Genomic DNA, 17,826 nt, shown 5'->3' with positions numbered 1-17,826 from the left:
AGACCCAGCAGTCTTACATATTCACAAAAGGCCTTTAGCTTTTGGAGGAAGTATCTGAGTAGCAGGCTGCCAAGATGTGGTGTGGCTCCATGAAGATGCTGGCCGTCCTGCAGGGCAGACTGCCTTGTGAGGTGGTATTATCTGCAGACTGCCTCTTGGAGATAGCATCCGTGGGTGCCTGGTGAGAGGGCTTCTGGGGCCCCGTGTTCTTCAGTTCTCCTGTGAAGGCCGTTTAAAAACAAGAAAACAAGGCTTAGGGCCCAGGGACAGGTGTGGAGTCTGGGGGCGGGAGTAGGGAGGATGCTCTCTGCTGCCCCAGAGACACTGAGCAGTGAGTCTGCCTTCCAGTCCCAGGAAGCCATTGGGATCCTTGGGAGGAGTTGCTCTTTGCTCTGTACAAGCTTATCTCAGAAACCACTGAGTGCCTGGCCTTCATTAGGGCAGAGAAACAGGACACACTAGTTGCTTAAAAGTTAGCTTTCTGCCTGGAAATACTGAAATTAAGATCCACACCTTGCTCTGAACCTGTGGTTTCTAGAATTTTGTGTTTCCAGGCAAGTTCTTAGGCCGTCTGGCTGAGTGTTAGAGTAAAGGAGAGCTCAGCAGCTTCTCCATTTTTGAAAGGCTCCTGTAATGTAAATAGGAACAGCAATCCTTCCAAGTTATTACCCTGTTAACAGGTTGACAGATATGTGCAAATTGTGACTCACTGCTCAATTTGGCTCCAAATTAATGTCTTTCCATGCGGGCCTCGTCTGCTCAAGTGCGGACTCGTCACCACTGCGGTGCTTGTTTGCCTGCACTCGAAAGGTAAAAATTAAAGTAATTTGATCTGCCACAAAGCGGAGTGTGACATATGGTGGCAGCGTGGGAGGAGAGCAAGCCGCTCCTACCTGTCCTTAGCCCTGCTCTAGAAGCGGGGTGCCCACGATGCCAATGCCGCCGCCGCTGACGCCACACTCTGCAAGCTCCATGCAGGCTCAAGCAGCAGCGCCTGCCCGGTGGCTTGGGAAGCAGCATCCTAGAGGCACTACCAAAGACCACCCCCCACATCCCAGCCCCCATCCTCAGCAGGAGGAAAGCCACTTTGCCTCCAGACTTCTAATCTGGTGTGGTAAGCCTCCCTGGTTTCTGTCAAGTTACTAGTGGCTCATTTGTATCTCTAAGGCTGGGTCTATTTAAAAATGAAGTGTTTTGATTTCTGCATCTAAAATCTAGACACTGTTTTCCTCAGCTAAAGGTGCAGCTGACTTTCTTTGGTCTCTTTTTGGCAAATGCATAATGTCACCTGTAACAAAGGAATCGGCATCTCCTTTATGTTAGGCCTGCGAAGAAAAGCAGTCTCCTCAGAATTCATTTCTGCTCAATGGAATTTTCAAATGAGTCTGCTGAGCCTTATCTAAGATCACAGGCAGGTGGGTGGGCAGAAGGAAACAACAGAAAACCCACCCTAGGCTGCTTAACTTTCCTGTGCCAGCAGAGATCCCTTCCCTAGGAACTCTCTTCTGCCACCCCCTTCCCTTCCAAGAAAGGTCCCCATGGGTCCAGAATGGCCGGGGGTGCTTACTATTTGCCCACTGCAACTCTGGATGCTACAAAAGAAATCTGGACCGGGTAGCTGGTTTGGAATTCTAGGAAAGTGCAAGTGAGGTTGGCTCCAACTTTGTGTGTGGCCCAGGATCATCACCTAACCCACTCTTCAGGCTTGCCAGCCTGCTAAGGAATCTGACTTTCCAAGTGGTATGTTGATGGTCTCAAGGTGAAAGATATAAGGCAGAACAGGTTATGATGTGTCTTTGGGCTGAACTTGTACATATTCATAGAGTTCCCTTCTAGAGCTATGATGGCTATTGATTGAGGACTATGCAGAAGACACTGCCTGCCCCTCACATTAGCATATACTTAGCAGTGACCTCCATTCACATAGGACAGAGGCTTTTTGCTTCCGCTGAGTCTGAAGAAATGGGTTGAAACCACACATATAGATTAGGAAAAGTATCTGAAGATGAGCATTGCCAGCACCCGAGTTGGCATGGTTTTGTCATGCATCTTCTGCTTGTCCAGTAGACACGAGCAGTGCCACGCTGATGCCTTCCTCTCTTCCAGTCACCTCTGCAATAGCACTTGTACTTAGATCTCAGGATGTACTGTGAGGCTGTGAGTCAAGGGACCAGTGTTCTTACTCACTCAGGAATGACATTTTCAAAGCTGCTACGTCTTAATAGGGTGGGGCCTTACCTTCAGGAAATGCCTGGAGCAAGTTCAGCTTGTAATGGCAAGCATCATACGATGGTCCTCTTAAGAGGGGAAGGTCGCTGCTGGTGCGGCACCACGGGATCTGTGAGCTACTTGAGGATTATCCGAAGCCCTGCTGCCACCTTCTCCAGGAGCACCCCACACAGCACCACCTCTTCTCGGTTGTCTCTGCTCCCACCTGCCCACTGCCTCTCCTGTGCTCCTTCCACGTGAAACCCTGAGAACTGCTTTCTGGCTGCATTAGAAGAAATGTTGGTGTGTTCTTTAACAGACGCCATTCTTCTGTGTGCTGTCTCTCATGAGTCCAGGTTTCTAACTGAAATTTCGTGTCATGTGATCAAGGAGCTTAGCTCTGCTTCCCCCCTGAAAGTATACCTCAGCATGTCCTTGATGTAATGGGCGTGTAATTGAATTTGCTACATCCAGTGGATACGAAACCCATCCCAAGACCCCTTAATGGGAAGTTTTGGGTCTTGGCTGGTGAATTGTACACATCCTTTGTGTCAGTGTGACTAGATAGTGAGCTGGCATGGTTTTCTGTGTAGGGAGCAGAGCCAGCTCTGTGTGTGCTGTGGGCCAGCATGTTCCCAGTGAGCCTCCACTGCAGAGCAGGAGGGCTCTTGGGACCACCTGCCAGCACACTTGTCATCTGTGAGTCCTTAATAAGTGCCCGGCACCGTGCCAATTGCTTAATACCAGTGGTCTCAGTGAGTATTAAACCCTGGGAGATGCCGGCCAGCCAAGAGGTGAAAATGGAGCTTCTAGCTCGCCTGATATAGTTGACTGTTACCAAGAGAGGTTTTAGAGTCAGGGAGTTTAGGAATAAAGTGGTAATAGGGACATAGAAGGGGTAGGAATAAAGTGGTAATAGGGACATAGAAGGGGTAGGAATAAAGTGGTAATAGGGACATAGAAGGGGTAGGAATAAAGTGGTAAGAGGGACATAGAAGGGGTAGGAATAAAGTGGTAAGAGGGACATAGAAGGGGTAGGAATAAAGTGGTAAGAGGGACATAGAAGGGGTAGGAATAAAGTGGTAAGAGGGACATAGAAAGCGGAGCAAATAAAAGCCAAACAGCAATCCAAGAAACAGAAAGCACAGCTATCAGGTCCGACTAAAGAAGACATGGCTGAAGCCCAGGGCTGTGCTCACAGTGGAGTCCTGTAGAGGGGACATACATATCCCAGTGGAAAGTCAAGGTGCATTCAGGGCAGTTTATTTAAAATATAAATATAATCCCTTAACAGAGCCCCTTTGCAAAGGGTCATGGGAGGAAAAAAGGCATGTTTTCATAAGGGGCCTTGTAATCTTGTCTTCTTCAAAAGGTATCACAACACCTAAAAGTTGGGTATTAAGTATGAAATGAAGTCTTCACACCTGTGGATTCCCAGCTTCCAACAGGACTCCAGTTCATACTTATGTACTTCTTCCACACCCAGGTACGTCGATGATGTGATCAGCCGCATTGACAGGATGTTTCCAGAAATGTCCATTCATTTGTCCAGACCCAATGGGACTTCAGCCATGCTTCTGGTAAGATCTGCTTGCTGGTGTGTGGGAACATGTGGAGGAGAACCTGTCTGGAAGCTCAGTGCCCTGTAGAGGATGAGGAAATGACTCAGAGTGAAGTGCCAGAGCTGGGTATGGTGACATGCTGTAGCCTAGTGCTGGAGGACAGAGGCGGGAGGGGCTAGAGCCCTTGACAGACCTTGTCTGAAAAAAATAAGGTGGTGAGTGACACCTGACACCCACCTCTGACCTCCACACATGAATGCATGTGGACACACACACACACACACGATTCTCTGTTATAGAAGCTCTAGACACTGGAGATGAAATCCCAGTTCAGGAGCGAGGAGAATGCTTTCTTTCTTGGCATCCTTTAGAGCAGCGGTTCTCAACCTTCCTAATGCTGCAACCCTTTAACACAGTTCTTCATGTTATGGTGACTCCAACCATAAAATTATTTTCATTGCTACTTGTTATGAATCATAATGTAAATTCTGTGTTTTCTGATGGTCTTAGGTGACCCCTGTGAAGTAGTCGTTAGGCCCCTAAAGAGGTCTCAACCCATAGGTTGGAACCCACCGCTTTAGGATAAACAACTCTGCACTCTGAAACCTTGCTTTTGAGCAAATTGCAGCCCCAGTAAGAGTTACCAAGACGGGGAAGGCACCATAAGCTATTTGACCTCGAGTCAGGGCATGTGAAAAACCTCCCCAGCAGTGTTGGGGTAAATTTTATACTTTCCCTGAGAGATTAGAATGAGCAGTTCTCAGCTATGGTATCCTGTGAAAAAGAACAAACATTATGTTGCCTCAGGACTTCATGGACTATGAAAGTCATTTACCACCCTCACAGTTTAGGAAAAAACATCTGGACCGTTGTCACCAATGATTTCTCATTCTATTGTTTTTTATGGGTTTGCACTGAGCATTCTGGCCTCACAGTCCACTGACATTTGTATTTTCATAAATTGACCAAAGATGGTATGCTTTGAAGTCCAGTGGGCTAGGGGTGTGTTGTGGTGTCCATGAGAAGGTTTCTGATGTCTGTGTGTGATAGGTTCCTCCTGAGACACACGTGTTTTGGTAGTATGTTACAAAGGATGGGCTTTGGTGGGCACTGGGGAGGCAAGGCTCTGCATGTAATCTTGCTGCCCTGGGTCCCATGTGAACTCGCCCTGCTATGGCATTTTCCTGTGCCTAACCTAATGGATCACCAGTCACCCAGATGAGCCATTTCTCACCTAGCCCCTTCATCTTGGAAAAGCTGATTGTGTGTACATGCTTATTTTTGCCCAGTGACTGGAAAGGATGTGAACTTGCTAAGTTTGCAGTAATATTTCATTTGTGAATATAATGTGTATTGTAATATATAATTTCTGAAGTCCATTTGAGCAGTTTTCTGAGACATGCTGGGATTATTTCCAGCTTTGTATTTTATATGAGAGAGAGAGAGAGAGAGAGAGAGAGAGACTGACTTAATCCCCAGTCTGAGTCCTAGTTCCACCAATTCCACTGATGTTGAAGCCTCCAGTTTCTGCCATGTGAGTGGAGAGAAGGTTCTTGGCTGGCTGTGCATCTGCATAGGAAACAGAATTGCTGACCCAGTCAGTCCATTGACAAAAGGCAGGTTTGGGTGAACCCATTTTGCGTTCTCACTCTCTGGGCAATCACTGCCAGGCTGTTCAAAATTTGAGATCCCACAGCTTTAGATGGCAGCCTCTCCACTATGTAGAATGTGTGGGGGAAACAGGGCAAGTTGACACTGTGAGGCTTCTGTCTTAGGCAGTTAGGTCTATTTGGCTCATCCAAAGCCAAAGCGGCTCTTTGCTGTTGATCTAGAAGCACCATGGCTTCAGGCACCTCAGAAACAGGAGCCATCACCATCCCCCCAGGACATTTGACCTGGAAAAACACACTGGGACCCTCTTCATCATGAGCATAGTAAGCTGGATAGCACATGTGTTCAAGCTAGGATATGGCTAGGGGCAAGTAAGTGCCTAGTAAGTACGAGCTGAAACAGGAAGGATAGAAAAGCTTGGTTGACCTCAGTGCTGTGCCTTGGTTTACTGGCTAGAGTGGAGCTTTACCCTCTACTCCTACCACTGTTCTTTGGGGACTGAACTGGCTTGTTCCTGACCAGCCAGCCAGTTGCTGGTGAAGTCTCCTCTGGTGTCTCTGTGAGCCTTAGGTCATCACCTACAGTCTGTACATACTAAACCAGAGCTAATGTGCCCGCTCAATTCTCAGCCTCTTGTGTGCAGCACACAGCACTCTGCTCACTGGGAGCTGTCCTGCTGCTGTGGGAGTTAGTGGCTCGTGGTATAATGAGGGCTGTTTCTGTTCTCTGAAGGGATGAGCTCAGTCATCCAAAAATAAATCTAGCTGTGTTGATATTTAGTTTCAGCTAATCTACCGCCTAACATCCCATTATTAATTTTCCTCCAACAGTCAAAATATTGTAAGAGCTTAACTGAGTCAGACTGGAGCAAGCTGCTAGCTTCTTGCATCACTTAAAACATTATCATCTCCAGTTTTTGACTGATCAACTAGGTATAAGAAAATGGAGCTTTCACTGTGATGTTGAAATATACCCTAATAGTTTATAATCTTTATTTAGATGTTAATTTGATATGCAAAAACCTTAGGTTTGTGTCTACATCTCTAAACTACATGTTTAGCCCTCCTGCCTCGATAATACAGCCTTCCTTAAGCCATTGGACACATGGTCCCATCTCACTCTGCTCTAGTTGTTTGAGGCCTTGGGAACTGCTACCCTGCTACCACTTGGATTTCTTCACTGAGTTCACTAGCTCTCATACCTCAGTGGTCCTCAGAATCACTGGGTAGTTTCACAAATGCACATTCCTTGCACTCTGCTCAGAAATCCTGAGTTGGTAGCTCTAGGCAGAGCCCTAGATCTCCATATCCATGTACCCCAAGAGCAACTGGAGCTGTGGAGTACGTTTTGAGAACTACGTTAAACCCCTGGTGAGATGACAACCTGCCCACATACACCTTGAGAACCACTGCCCTGCACTCAGCAGTTCTGCTCCTACAAGTGGGTCTAAGAGAAACTTTTCCAGGATTGTCTGTGATAGAAAAACAGAAACAAACCAGACAACCCTCAGAGTTCCCTGGAAGGCCAGCCCTTTGGCGTGTCCCTGCCCTGGCGTCAGGCTGATACATGAGCTGTGCTGGAGAAGCTCATCCTACCATTCAGTGAATTCTTGCTAAAGCACCAGGCAAGAAGGGGACAGACCTGAATGTTGGAGTCCCCACACTTCCAGGGCTGCTTCTACACTGCAGTGTAGAAAGTAGGAGCAGAGAGCAGCCACTGTTGACTTACCTCTGTTAGAATGACAAGGTTGGGGGCAGAAGCGGGCCGGGAATGTAGGAGAGAGTGGTGCTGTAGGTAGTGGGCAGTGTCCTGGGAACTAAGACCAGATCCACAGGAAGTAAGTGAAGCAAGGTCCAAGGGAGGCAACTCAGGTAAAGAGACTCACCAGAGGATGGCTGGAGTGCAGGAAGCCAGGAAAAGATGGAAGACAGAAAACTACCCAAGTCCAGGGACCAGGCTAGGCCTCCCAGGCTGGGATAGGGCTCAGAAGGTTGTAGAGGTTTTGTAATTTGGTTTTATCCTAATCTTTGATTGATGACATGTGCTGTCATCTACGTATGACCCTTTCATATCTATTTAATAATATCCAGGTGCTGGAGAAATGGCTCAGTGCTTAGTGCTTGCTGTTCTTCAAAAGGATGAGAGTTCTGTGCCTAGCACCCACATTTGGGAGCTCACAATCACCTGTAGCTCCAGCTCCAGGGGCTCTAGCACCATCTTCTGGTCTCCTCTGGTACCCACACTCATGTGCACATGTACACACACACACACACACACACACACACACACACACACACACACACACACTTTTTTTTTAATGTTTTAAAATCTTTAGTAACATAAAGCCTGCCACAGCTAAGAGCTAGCACATTATCTGTAGTGTGCAGCATGTGTGAGTTCACCCTCCCATTCCCCCATGGAAACCATACCCCCTCCCTTTGCTCATCACTCCTCAAGGGGCTTTATTTATATTGCTAAGTGTAAGTTTTTATTTTCCCATTTTTAATTCAGTGTATTTGGAAGCTATTACATGTTGTCTTTAAGGACTAATTTTTCATTCAGCCTTTTTTGTTCAGTACATTTTATTCAAATTGTTGGCTTATTCATTTTCCTGATAGGAAATATTCTGTTATTTTTCTCTCAGTGGTCATTTGATTTGTTTCTGGATTTTTATAAACAATTCTGCTCAGAGCATTCTTGGTCCTTGGTTTTTGGTCCTGATGGGTTACCTTGTTTTCACCATGGACTGGCTTGCTTTAGGACTGTGTTTGTTTGTTTGTTTTTTGTTTTAAATAATTTTTTGAGATTATAATTTAATTACATCATTTCTGCTTTCCTTTCCTCCCTCTAAACTCTCCAATATACCACCCACTCCCTGTTTTCTTTCAACTTCATGGCCTCTTTAATTATTGTGGGGTGTGTGTGTGTGTGTGTGTGTGTGTGTGTGTGTGTGTGTGTGTGTTCCTAAATATGTTAAGGACAGTCTGCTCAGACTGTATAATGTTACTTGTATGTATATTAGGTCAGTGGTTCTTGACTGATTATTGCCTCCTAAGAGACATGTGCAATGCCTGGTGGTATTTTTAAGACACTTTTATTATGCTGGCATCTGAGTGGGTGGAGACCAGAGATTCTGCTACACGTGCTCTCCTGCAGTGAGCAAGCGCAGCCCACCAAACTGCAAGGTGGCAGTTGGGAAGCCTGGCTCAGGCACGCAGATGTTCACCTTTCCATATTGCCGATGTATTTGCCAGACAGTTGCACTAATTTATACCCACCAGCAACTCTGAATACCACATTTTCACTAGACCTCTAAAGACTGAGGCCTTAATTTTAACTGTCCATCAGACACTCCTGAAGGCCACCCATGCCATATTGAATATTATGGAAATTCTTTGTCAATGCTTTTTATCACTAAGATCCCATTTTACAAGCCTTATAAGAGGAAATGGTCTTTGCATTTCTCCACTCTTGTGTGTCTGTATTTGGAATGTGTGGGAAGTGTGCATGTGTGCGCTTGTAGAAACCGGAGGTAACACTGAGTGTTTTCCTTAATTACTTCTCTACTTTATTTGAGACAGGATTGTACTATGTACCCCTGGCTAGCCTCCAGCTCACAGAGATCTGCCTGCCTCTGCCTCCTGGGGGCTGGAATTAAAGGTGCACAGTATCATGCCCAGCTTCTATCTTTTTAAAAACAAGTTCTCCGAGTGAATCTGGAGCCAGACTTCGTGGCCAACAAGCCCTCAGTATCCAGCTGTTCCCCCTCCCCGTGCTGGGATTGCAGATGCCGATACACCTGGACACAGGTGTTGGGGTCTGAACTAGGGTCTTCAGGGTTGCACAACAAGCACTTTATACAGTACGCCATCTCCCCAGTCCTCGTTTCTCCACCTTACAAAGACAGTTTATCAACTCTGTTCTTTTAAGGCAGCAGTTCCCAAAGTGTGATCTCAGGGCAAGAAGCTGCAGAGATCTTCCCCAGGGCCTGTGAGGTCAAACTGCCTTTCAGGCAGATGGGAGGCCTCCCTCGCCTTTTCACTTCTCACCGATTCTCACTTCGAGCTCCTTGATGCTGGGGGACATTGGCATGCTGAGCTCTCGGGGCCCTGTGTTCTGGTGCTTCAGACTTGCCTCTGCTCATTCTCATTTCTGTTGCAGTAAGTACCAATAGCTCTGACCTATAGATGCAGCAGCTCCTAGATATCCTCAGCCATTTTCAATAGAAAGAGGTCCTGAGACCCAAATGATGAGAACCAAAATGCTTTGAGAAAAAGTGTATTACAAATATCAGAACCGCTGAGTACTGTGGTATATGTGCTACTGAGGAGCCTGCAACCAGAGGATTACTTGAGCCCAGGAGTTTGAGATCAGCCTATAGAACATGGGAAGACCACAAAGACCTAAAGAGGAGGAGGAAAAGGAAGAAAAAGAAAAAAAGAAGAGCCTTCTTCAACAACAACAAGAGTATCAAATGATGAACCAGACCAATCTTAAAAAAGACATTCTAAAATGTTTGTTATAATGGTACTCATGATTGGAAATTTATCAGTGACTAAAACTCTTGATATAAAATAAAAGCACAAGAACTTGGGACATCCCACCAGATAGTTATCTGTCTCTTCAACTAGTTGATTCTGTAGCCAAGAGATGAGTAGAGAAAGTTGGATGCCTGGGGACTGAACAGCACTGGGCAAAGTACAACCTTGTCTGAATTTGGACTGAGAAACACAAACCTCCTGTCAAATGGTGGTGGTTGGCTGGCTGTGGTCAGGGCCTCATTGCTATGAAACAAAGGAGCCAGATTATTTTTTAGAAGTGGATTCTGAAATATGTACATCAGAAATATCATGATATGTGAAGTTTGTTTTAATATCCCTCACCAACCACCAAAAAGGAAGGAGAGATGGGTAAAGAACAAAATTACAATCATTTTTTTCTTACTCTCTCTTCTTTTGCTCTTAAAAATATTACAGGTGACTATGCACACCCAAGTCTCTTCGCATATCCTCCACACAGTATAGAAACCATGAACATATAAAGCCACAAAGCCATATCACAGATATAGCCAGAATGCCCTCCCTTCCATGCCTTTTAATTGGAAAGTAGGAAAAAGCAAACGATTAAAGTGAGCTGTTGTTTGTGCTATCCCTGTCACCTTCTACAGAGTGAAAACTGGCCTCACAATGAAACATATGATACTGCACCTAAGAAAATTCTAGAGCAGTACTGATAGAAGAGAAGAGGCAGGCATTGGCAGGGAAGGAGAGAAACTCTTCACAATGAAGAATCATGTAAATTCTGCACTTGTCCAATTTTAGAAAATTGTGCTCATTGCAATTGTGGACAAATTTTATCCAAATATTTTTTAATGATCATTAAATTCTACTTGGCTAGGCTGCCTAAGGGTCTAGGGAGGTTGTGTACTGGTGTCTGCAACTTTCAACTGTGTCAAAGACACAAGTTGGAGCAGCAGGTTATAGATAAATGGATGGGTGCACATGGTGAAGCCTATCAGTGTTGTGGAGCCTAGGTCATAGGTATGGGGATGTCTTCTGTAATTCTTTCAACTTCTTAGATGTTTAGAAATTTCATACTAAAATACTGATGAGATAAAGCTCCCTCAGCCTCTGAGAAAACAGATGCCACAGAGCAGAAGATTAGAACACCACACTCCAGACTGGTTTTAGTATCCTCAACTAGCATTTGATAAGATGAAAAAAGAAACCCTTCAGTCATAGATTCAAAAGAACTGAACACTGTTTCTACTCAGAAAAATGAGAACTCAGTGGTACAAATAAAAACATATCCAAGTAAAATCTAATCACAAGCCCCCCGGGAAAAGCAGAATAAAGAGAAGGTGACCAAAGTAGAGTTGGAAAAATGACTGGGATGGGATGAAGCATGGGCGAAGAGACCATGTATGAACCATCACATGTGCTTATGTCAGAGTTCTGGGGAGAGCCTCATGGAATAGAACCAGTGTGTGAAACTAAGAAAACCCAGAAATAAAAACTAGGCCTGAATCTAAGCACTAACAGGGGCCACTGGGAATGAGGCATAGTTAACTAGGAACTACCAAGTCTAACCCAGAGTCTAGGAGTCATCATGCTTCAAAGATAAAACAATATCTCAGAACTTCCAAGCAATCATGCAAATAACTTAAAAGCCCAAACAGACTGGCATTATACTGCTCAAAACAGCAAATGACTGGAGAGGTAGCTCAACAGTTAGAACATTTTCTACTCTTACAGGGAATCTGACATCTCTGGTCTTTGCGGCACCTGCACACACACATATACACACACCCTCATGTATGCATGCTCACACACACTCACACACACACACACACACACACACACACACACACACACACGTGTACTCATGCAGGTTCACATGCACATAATTCAAAAATAATAAAAATAAATCTTAAAAAAACAACAAGGGATGATGCATCAGTTAAGAATGTTTGCTGCTCTTGTAGAGGACTCAAGTTCCGTTCTCAGAACCCACGTTGAACAGCTTACAACCACACATAACTCCAGTTCCACTTGCAGCGACATCTTCTGGCCTCCCCTAGGCACCTGTATGCATGTGGTGCACATACAAATGTGCAGATAAACATTCATACATTAAAATTCAAAAAAAAAAAAAAAGCAAGACAACAATTTTCAAAGAAGAGTCAAGGACACGAGTGTATGTCCTCTCAAGCATCGAGGCCATAGAGAAGGAGCATTCGACCACTTCAGGATTCTGCACCTGTAAGCCTGTCTGGAGCGTCTGTGGGAACTTGAGCTTTCCCAACCAAGAGAAAGTGGGCTGATCAGCCCCAGGGCATACTGAGCAAGTCACAAGTAAGGTGGCCACGAGGGTAGAGAGAGAACCTACAAGCATTGTGTTCAATCACAGATGAGAGATGCAGATGAAATAAGTACTGATTTTTGTGTATGCCACCAGTGAGAATCAAAGATACTGTTAGATACTAAGAAACAAAAGGCAAATTATGGCTTTCCAGTTTAGTGTTTCTATGAGATTTCTGCATGTGCAAAAGAGTGGGTCTCTGTTTCTTATACCTTCTCTTGGACTCTTTTTTCTCACATTTGTTTGTTTTGTCCAACTTTGATGTGATAATTTTTGTTTTATCATATCATAATCCCTTAGAAGCCTGCTTGTTTTCTAATGGGAGACAGAAAGGGTGTAGATCTGGATGGGAGGGGAGGTGGGCAGGAACTGGGAGGAACAGAGGGAGGGGAAACCATAATCAAGATATATTATATGAGAAAGAAGTCTGTTTTCAATAATAGAGGGGAAAGGCTAAAGGGATGCATAAGAAAATGGGGTCTGAAGGCTTTGCATATAGAGATACAAAGGTAAGCATGAGAACTGTAGATCTAAAGAAAATAAAGGGGTGTAGCTTAGTGGTAGAGCATTTGCCTAGCGTGAATGAGGTCCTGGGTTCCATCACCAGCATCAAAGAAAAAAAAAAGTAGGCATGGTACATACATACAATCCTAGCATGCAAGATGAGGCGGGGACTGCAAATTTGAGGTCAGTCTGAGCTATCTATAAGACATTGTCACAAAGCGTCCACACACACAGAGAAATAAAGGAGAGGAAAGAGGGGAAAATGGAGGGAATACCCAGAAACACTAAACACATAATATATTAACTACGGAGTCAAATTGAGAACACATGTATCAGTCACATCAATAAATGTGAATTAATAATACACATGCTAACAGGCTTTTCCAAAGCTGCCGCTAAAGCTCATGAGGAAAGAAGTACGCATAAAAGAATAGGAACAGTTCCGAAGGGAGATGCTTGGAGAGTAAGGTCTGTGTTCCTTAAAACATATCTAGAAGTCTCTAGGGATCAAAAAAACATAGTCCCGGCTTGCAGATAGGCAACCAGACTAGAAGACTGAAATAGAACAGAACTGATGTGGAAACCAAGCAAATGGTCAGGTGACATCTCTAGTCAGTGGGCCACAGTCACAGAAAGAAAAGTAGCTTCAGATAAACAAACAAACAAAAAATCCTAGCAAACCAAGACTGCTGGCAAGCTGGGGAGTATATGCTGCAGGTGTCCTCAGTGCAGAGATATGTCTCTGAGATCATTTGCTAATTTTAAAAACCAAGTGGAAAGTATTAAAAGGGGATCTGAAATGAGGAGACCATTAGCACACTTGGTATTTAAATAGATGAGAAGATGTCCAACCTCATCCCCGGATGCAGAGTAAAACTACATTGAGGTCTGTCTCCTACCTGCCAGATGAGCAGAACTGAAAAAGCCACCCTATGGTCAGCTGCGAAGGCAAGGGAACGGTCCTCTTGTCACTGCTGATGGTGACGTGGGCCACCTATAGGAAGGACCTTCCCAGTGTCTACAGTGTCTGCAAAACTGCGTTTGCCTTTGACCAGCAGGACTTACACTAGGAGGTGGCCCTGAAGACCCCTTTCAGCAATATGGAAGCACGTGTGCGCAGCTGTTCATTACGGCTTGTTTGTAACGGCAGAATCTTAGGATAACCCGCACACTCAGAGGAGCACGACTGAGGAGATGGTGAAACAGCCACACAATAGAGCTACACTACTTCTGTTTTCATCTTTGAAAGATGAGAGAAAGACCTGTGACCTCTGTGAAGTGACTTCCAGGGCGTATGCTATTTAAAGAGAAAAGCAAATGCTATTTTCAATGCGGCCCTTCTTTGTAAGGAGAAAGCAGACATCCATTACCTGTCCATTTTTAAGGGGAAGACACACAGAGGGTTAGACCTGAAATGGAGCAGTCTGTTTAGGAGGCAGTTGAGAGGTGTGTTAAGTATGAGGGTTGGAAGTGGGTGCGACAGACACACAATGAGTTGGGCGGAGTGACTCGGGGGGCTTCTGGGATTAAGTCCAGATTAGGCTGTTTATCTTTTTTATTTTGTTTTTAACCAAAAAGAATGAAAACAGGATTAAAGGATATTTCAGTCAAATAATGTGTTTACTCCTTGAAGGGCAGAGAAGAAAGTAGAGAAGGAACTTTAGAACCTTTGAACTTGGGGTTTTGACCCAGCCTTCTGTGTGAGTGCCGTAATAGCTGTGAACTAAATCCGTACAGTGTAGTTGGTGGATGGCTTCACAGAGGTTGGGGTTGGTATGTCTAGAGCTCCGTGTATGCAGGATGGAGCACATACAGAGACAGGAGACCATAGAAGCCAAGCTCCTGTAGAAGGGAAGCTGCCAATGTGGAAAGAAAGCCACAATAAATGCTTGGTGTCACCTGGCAACTGGGAATGTTAGTATAAACAGAAATGCTGGTGTGTCCATGTATGCATGCATGCAGGTGTGCCCCAAACCTGCCTACAGAGGTCTAAATGAGAGACCAAATACAATGAGCACCTCCCTCACCCACATCTTGGTCTCTAAACGTCAGTCTTGCTAGCAGGAATCACTTGAGTAAGCAGCTGAAGACAATACAAGATGAGCCTGGGGCCTTGCTATACCAAAAAGTAGGGGAAATGCCCAGAGAATGATGGGACATAGAGTGTCACTGGGCATACATATCATTTTGAAGGGGCTCTCACTAGCCACACCTGGGACTGCAGGCTACCAAAATAATGACATCATTCATCATAACCCACAGAGTACAGTCCTCATCTGTGAGTCTGCCTGATGGATAAAGTATTGAGAGGCATCAGTGCAGCTCCACAGTAGCTATGGGAAAGAGAGCTTAAAGTTGGGGGAATGGGAAGTTGGGCTACCATCTTAGTAAGTCTTCAGACATCTGTCATTGCTGTGAGTGCAGGCTCCTTACCTGCTCCACTGCTCTTAGCCAGAGAGGAACTGAAGACTGAGCAAATTTAAAAAATGGGACTTAAAAAGGGACCGTGACCCCAGGAAGCTTTGTGGGTGCCTGTAATTTCTGAAGTCTCTGAGCTAAAATCTGTTCCATGCTTCTGTGGGGATATGCATTCATACCATAGTGAACTGTTTCGAAGGCTGGTGACTTTGGGTTCTGTGGAGATGACAGTGTTCTATGCAGGTGTTTCATGGGCATTACCCACTCCTGCTCTGAAATGGCCATTCCGCCTCAGAGTTCTCACTTGAGCTATGAGCTCCTAAGGCGTGAGGACTCGGCTTCACTATGAGATGATGTCCTATGAGTCTTTCTGGAGGAGAGGGCAAGACTTTTCATTAGAAAGGGCAACTCATTCCCAGGGAAAGTTCTGGAGCTGGGTCCTCTCCAGAATTTCTGGCGCCTCCCAGAACAGCTCCCATTCCCTCCCTCCCTCTTCTTTCTGTTCATGTCTTTGAACATCCGTGCTTCCTTTGGTTGACTTTCAAGGGGCTTACAGATCAGGCAGTGTGGATTTTGTACTCCAACATGGCAGCCGTGGGGAAGACGCAGGGTGAGCTGGTGGGTGGAAAGTGGAGGCCGTCAACTATCTCATCACTGGTTGGCAGCGTAAAGAAAGCGTCGTGAATATTGGAGCTCCTGGCTCTGACAGCAAGTCAAATTCTGGCAGGGATCAAATGGTTTGGGTTTGGTTTTGTTTTCTAATTTCTTTGAGTACTTTATACTTTTTCTTAGTTCCCCAAAAACTGTTCAGTAAGTATCCATTGTATCTCTAGCTTCTTTACTTAGTTACAGGACAACCCTCCACAGACGAGGTATGGACCTGTATCCTTTTACAGATTAGCAGTAACTGAATTCATCCTAAAACCCCCTCAAAATACTGACTCTGAACTGATGATAGCCGAGTTAAGCAGCCCACGTTGTCTCCTTCGCCCCAAAGGCTGACCTCTTTGCCAGCAGTCAACAGCCCCAGCGTTCCCAGTGATGCCCTCTAAACTCCACAGCTCCATCTATGTGTTTCAGTTGCTGTGTCCCGAGGATTCCACCTCCCCAACAGGTCTGCCTCCCTAGGCTAGCATCTGTAGCAGAGAATTGAAATGTTGGAGAAGGCAATTCCAACACCAAGGGAATAGTGGTGGATGTTACTCTCTAAGTGTTTGTGTATATTATGTGAAGTTGATGTGTGGTAGGAACAGCTAGCGTTGGCCTTTTTGAGGCAAGGTGAAGCTCTGTGTTCACCATTCAGAAAAGTGCCTTCCCGGCCTTAACTGTGTGTGTTTGTCTCAGGCTGTCTAGTTTGATTTATTCTGTAGTAAATGTTGGGCCGGTTCTCAAGCCAGATAACTTATCTTACACTCTGCCCCCAATTTGGCCTTATTCTGATCCAGTGTGTCCCCTTGTCCTGTAACAAATGTTTATTGATCAGCCTCTGAAAGATAGCCCAGGCCCTCCTCTCCTGCAGCACAATCACCGGCTCCCCACAGCTGCCCGTCCTCCTCAGGCATCTCCTCAGCACTCTGCCGGCTTTGACTGTGCTTGCTTCTGTCCCCAGACGCCGCTTGCCTCTGCTTTTTCCTTTGTCTCCTGGTTTCCTTTTCTCTAAACACTGCTCTCCATCTTCGACTGGAGTGATCACTCCACAGTCTGTCCTCCTAGCCCCAGTGGTATACAAGAGAAAGCCTCCTCCTTAGAGATGCTGGTGTGGTTAGGATAGCTTGGCCTCAGTTTACCTTTTCAAGTTCGTCTCCTCCCCTTCTCCCTCCTGCCTGGCCATGCTCAGAGCTCTCCACTGTTGCTCATTGCCGTCTTGAATGAGACAATCCTTCCTGGTATGAAGCAGGCCAGTGTCTTGCAGGACGTTCAGCATCCTTCGCTCCAACCTGCTGAAAGCCAAGAGCTCCTTGTATTTATTGCCACAAGCAGCATTCCTTCTTCTCCTGGCAGCTTGGGATCTCCGTACCTGCCTGCTCCTATGCTTTGTGCCTGCTATTTTCTCTGCCTGTGGCCTGCTTGCCCACCTGCTCCCTGGCGGAGCCACTGTATATTCTTTAAGATGGGGCTGTGCTGCCTACCACCTTTCATGATGCTTACATGACCTTTTGCTTGGGTAGTCCCTCCCTCCTCTGTGCTCCTCTAGCCCTTCATACACCTGCATTGATAGAATGTACTGTGTACAGAAGAGGCATGAACTGGTCTTAAAGAGTTGTCCTGCTTTAAAGCACCATTTGACAGTATCTGCAATCTGAGGTACCACTGTGCACATCCTTTATGACAATCCTAAAGAGGAAGGGCTGAGACCTGCCTGTGAGCATCTGTTGTGTTCCTTATCTGTAGTTAGCCTTCCATAATAGCCCTTGCTACTGATCCCAGGAACTTTACAAAGAAGGGTTCTCAAGGGACATCCTTCCACAGCACAAAGAAACAACCTGAACTATTGTTGTTGGTCTTGTTAGAAAACAACAGTATTGAGCGGTAGGTAATCTGGACCCTCAGAGTTTGTATTTGGTCCAATGGAGCCTTGTCGTTCAACAGCCACTGTGTCTATAATACGCTGCAAGAATGCCTCATGCTTCCAGAGACAGCTTTGTCCGAAGAGCTGTTAGCA

At 45.6% G+C, this 17,826-nt stretch overlaps 1 protein-coding gene across 1 annotated transcript in view; it reads left to right on the top strand.

The window, feature by feature from the left end:
* Med27 (mediator complex subunit 27) overlaps nt 1–17,826 on the top strand; it is a 182,627-nt gene that overhangs the window by 122,414 nt on the left and 42,387 nt on the right. Inside the window, exon 4 of the mRNA XM_052722838.1 lies at nt 3,695–3,788. Within this exon, the coding sequence (XP_052578798.1) occupies nt 3,695–3,788 (94 nt within the window). The remainder of the gene's footprint in view (nt 1–3,694; nt 3,789–17,826) is intronic.

Source organism: Peromyscus californicus, unplaced genomic scaffold (genome assembly GCF_007827085.1).
Source record: "Peromyscus californicus insignis strain IS unplaced genomic scaffold, ASM782708v3 Scaffold_7__1_contigs__length_154581171, whole genome shotgun sequence".
Lineage (NCBI taxonomy): Eukaryota > Metazoa > Chordata > Mammalia > Rodentia > Cricetidae > Peromyscus > Peromyscus californicus.
This window is presented reverse-complemented; position numbering and strand designations above follow the sequence as displayed.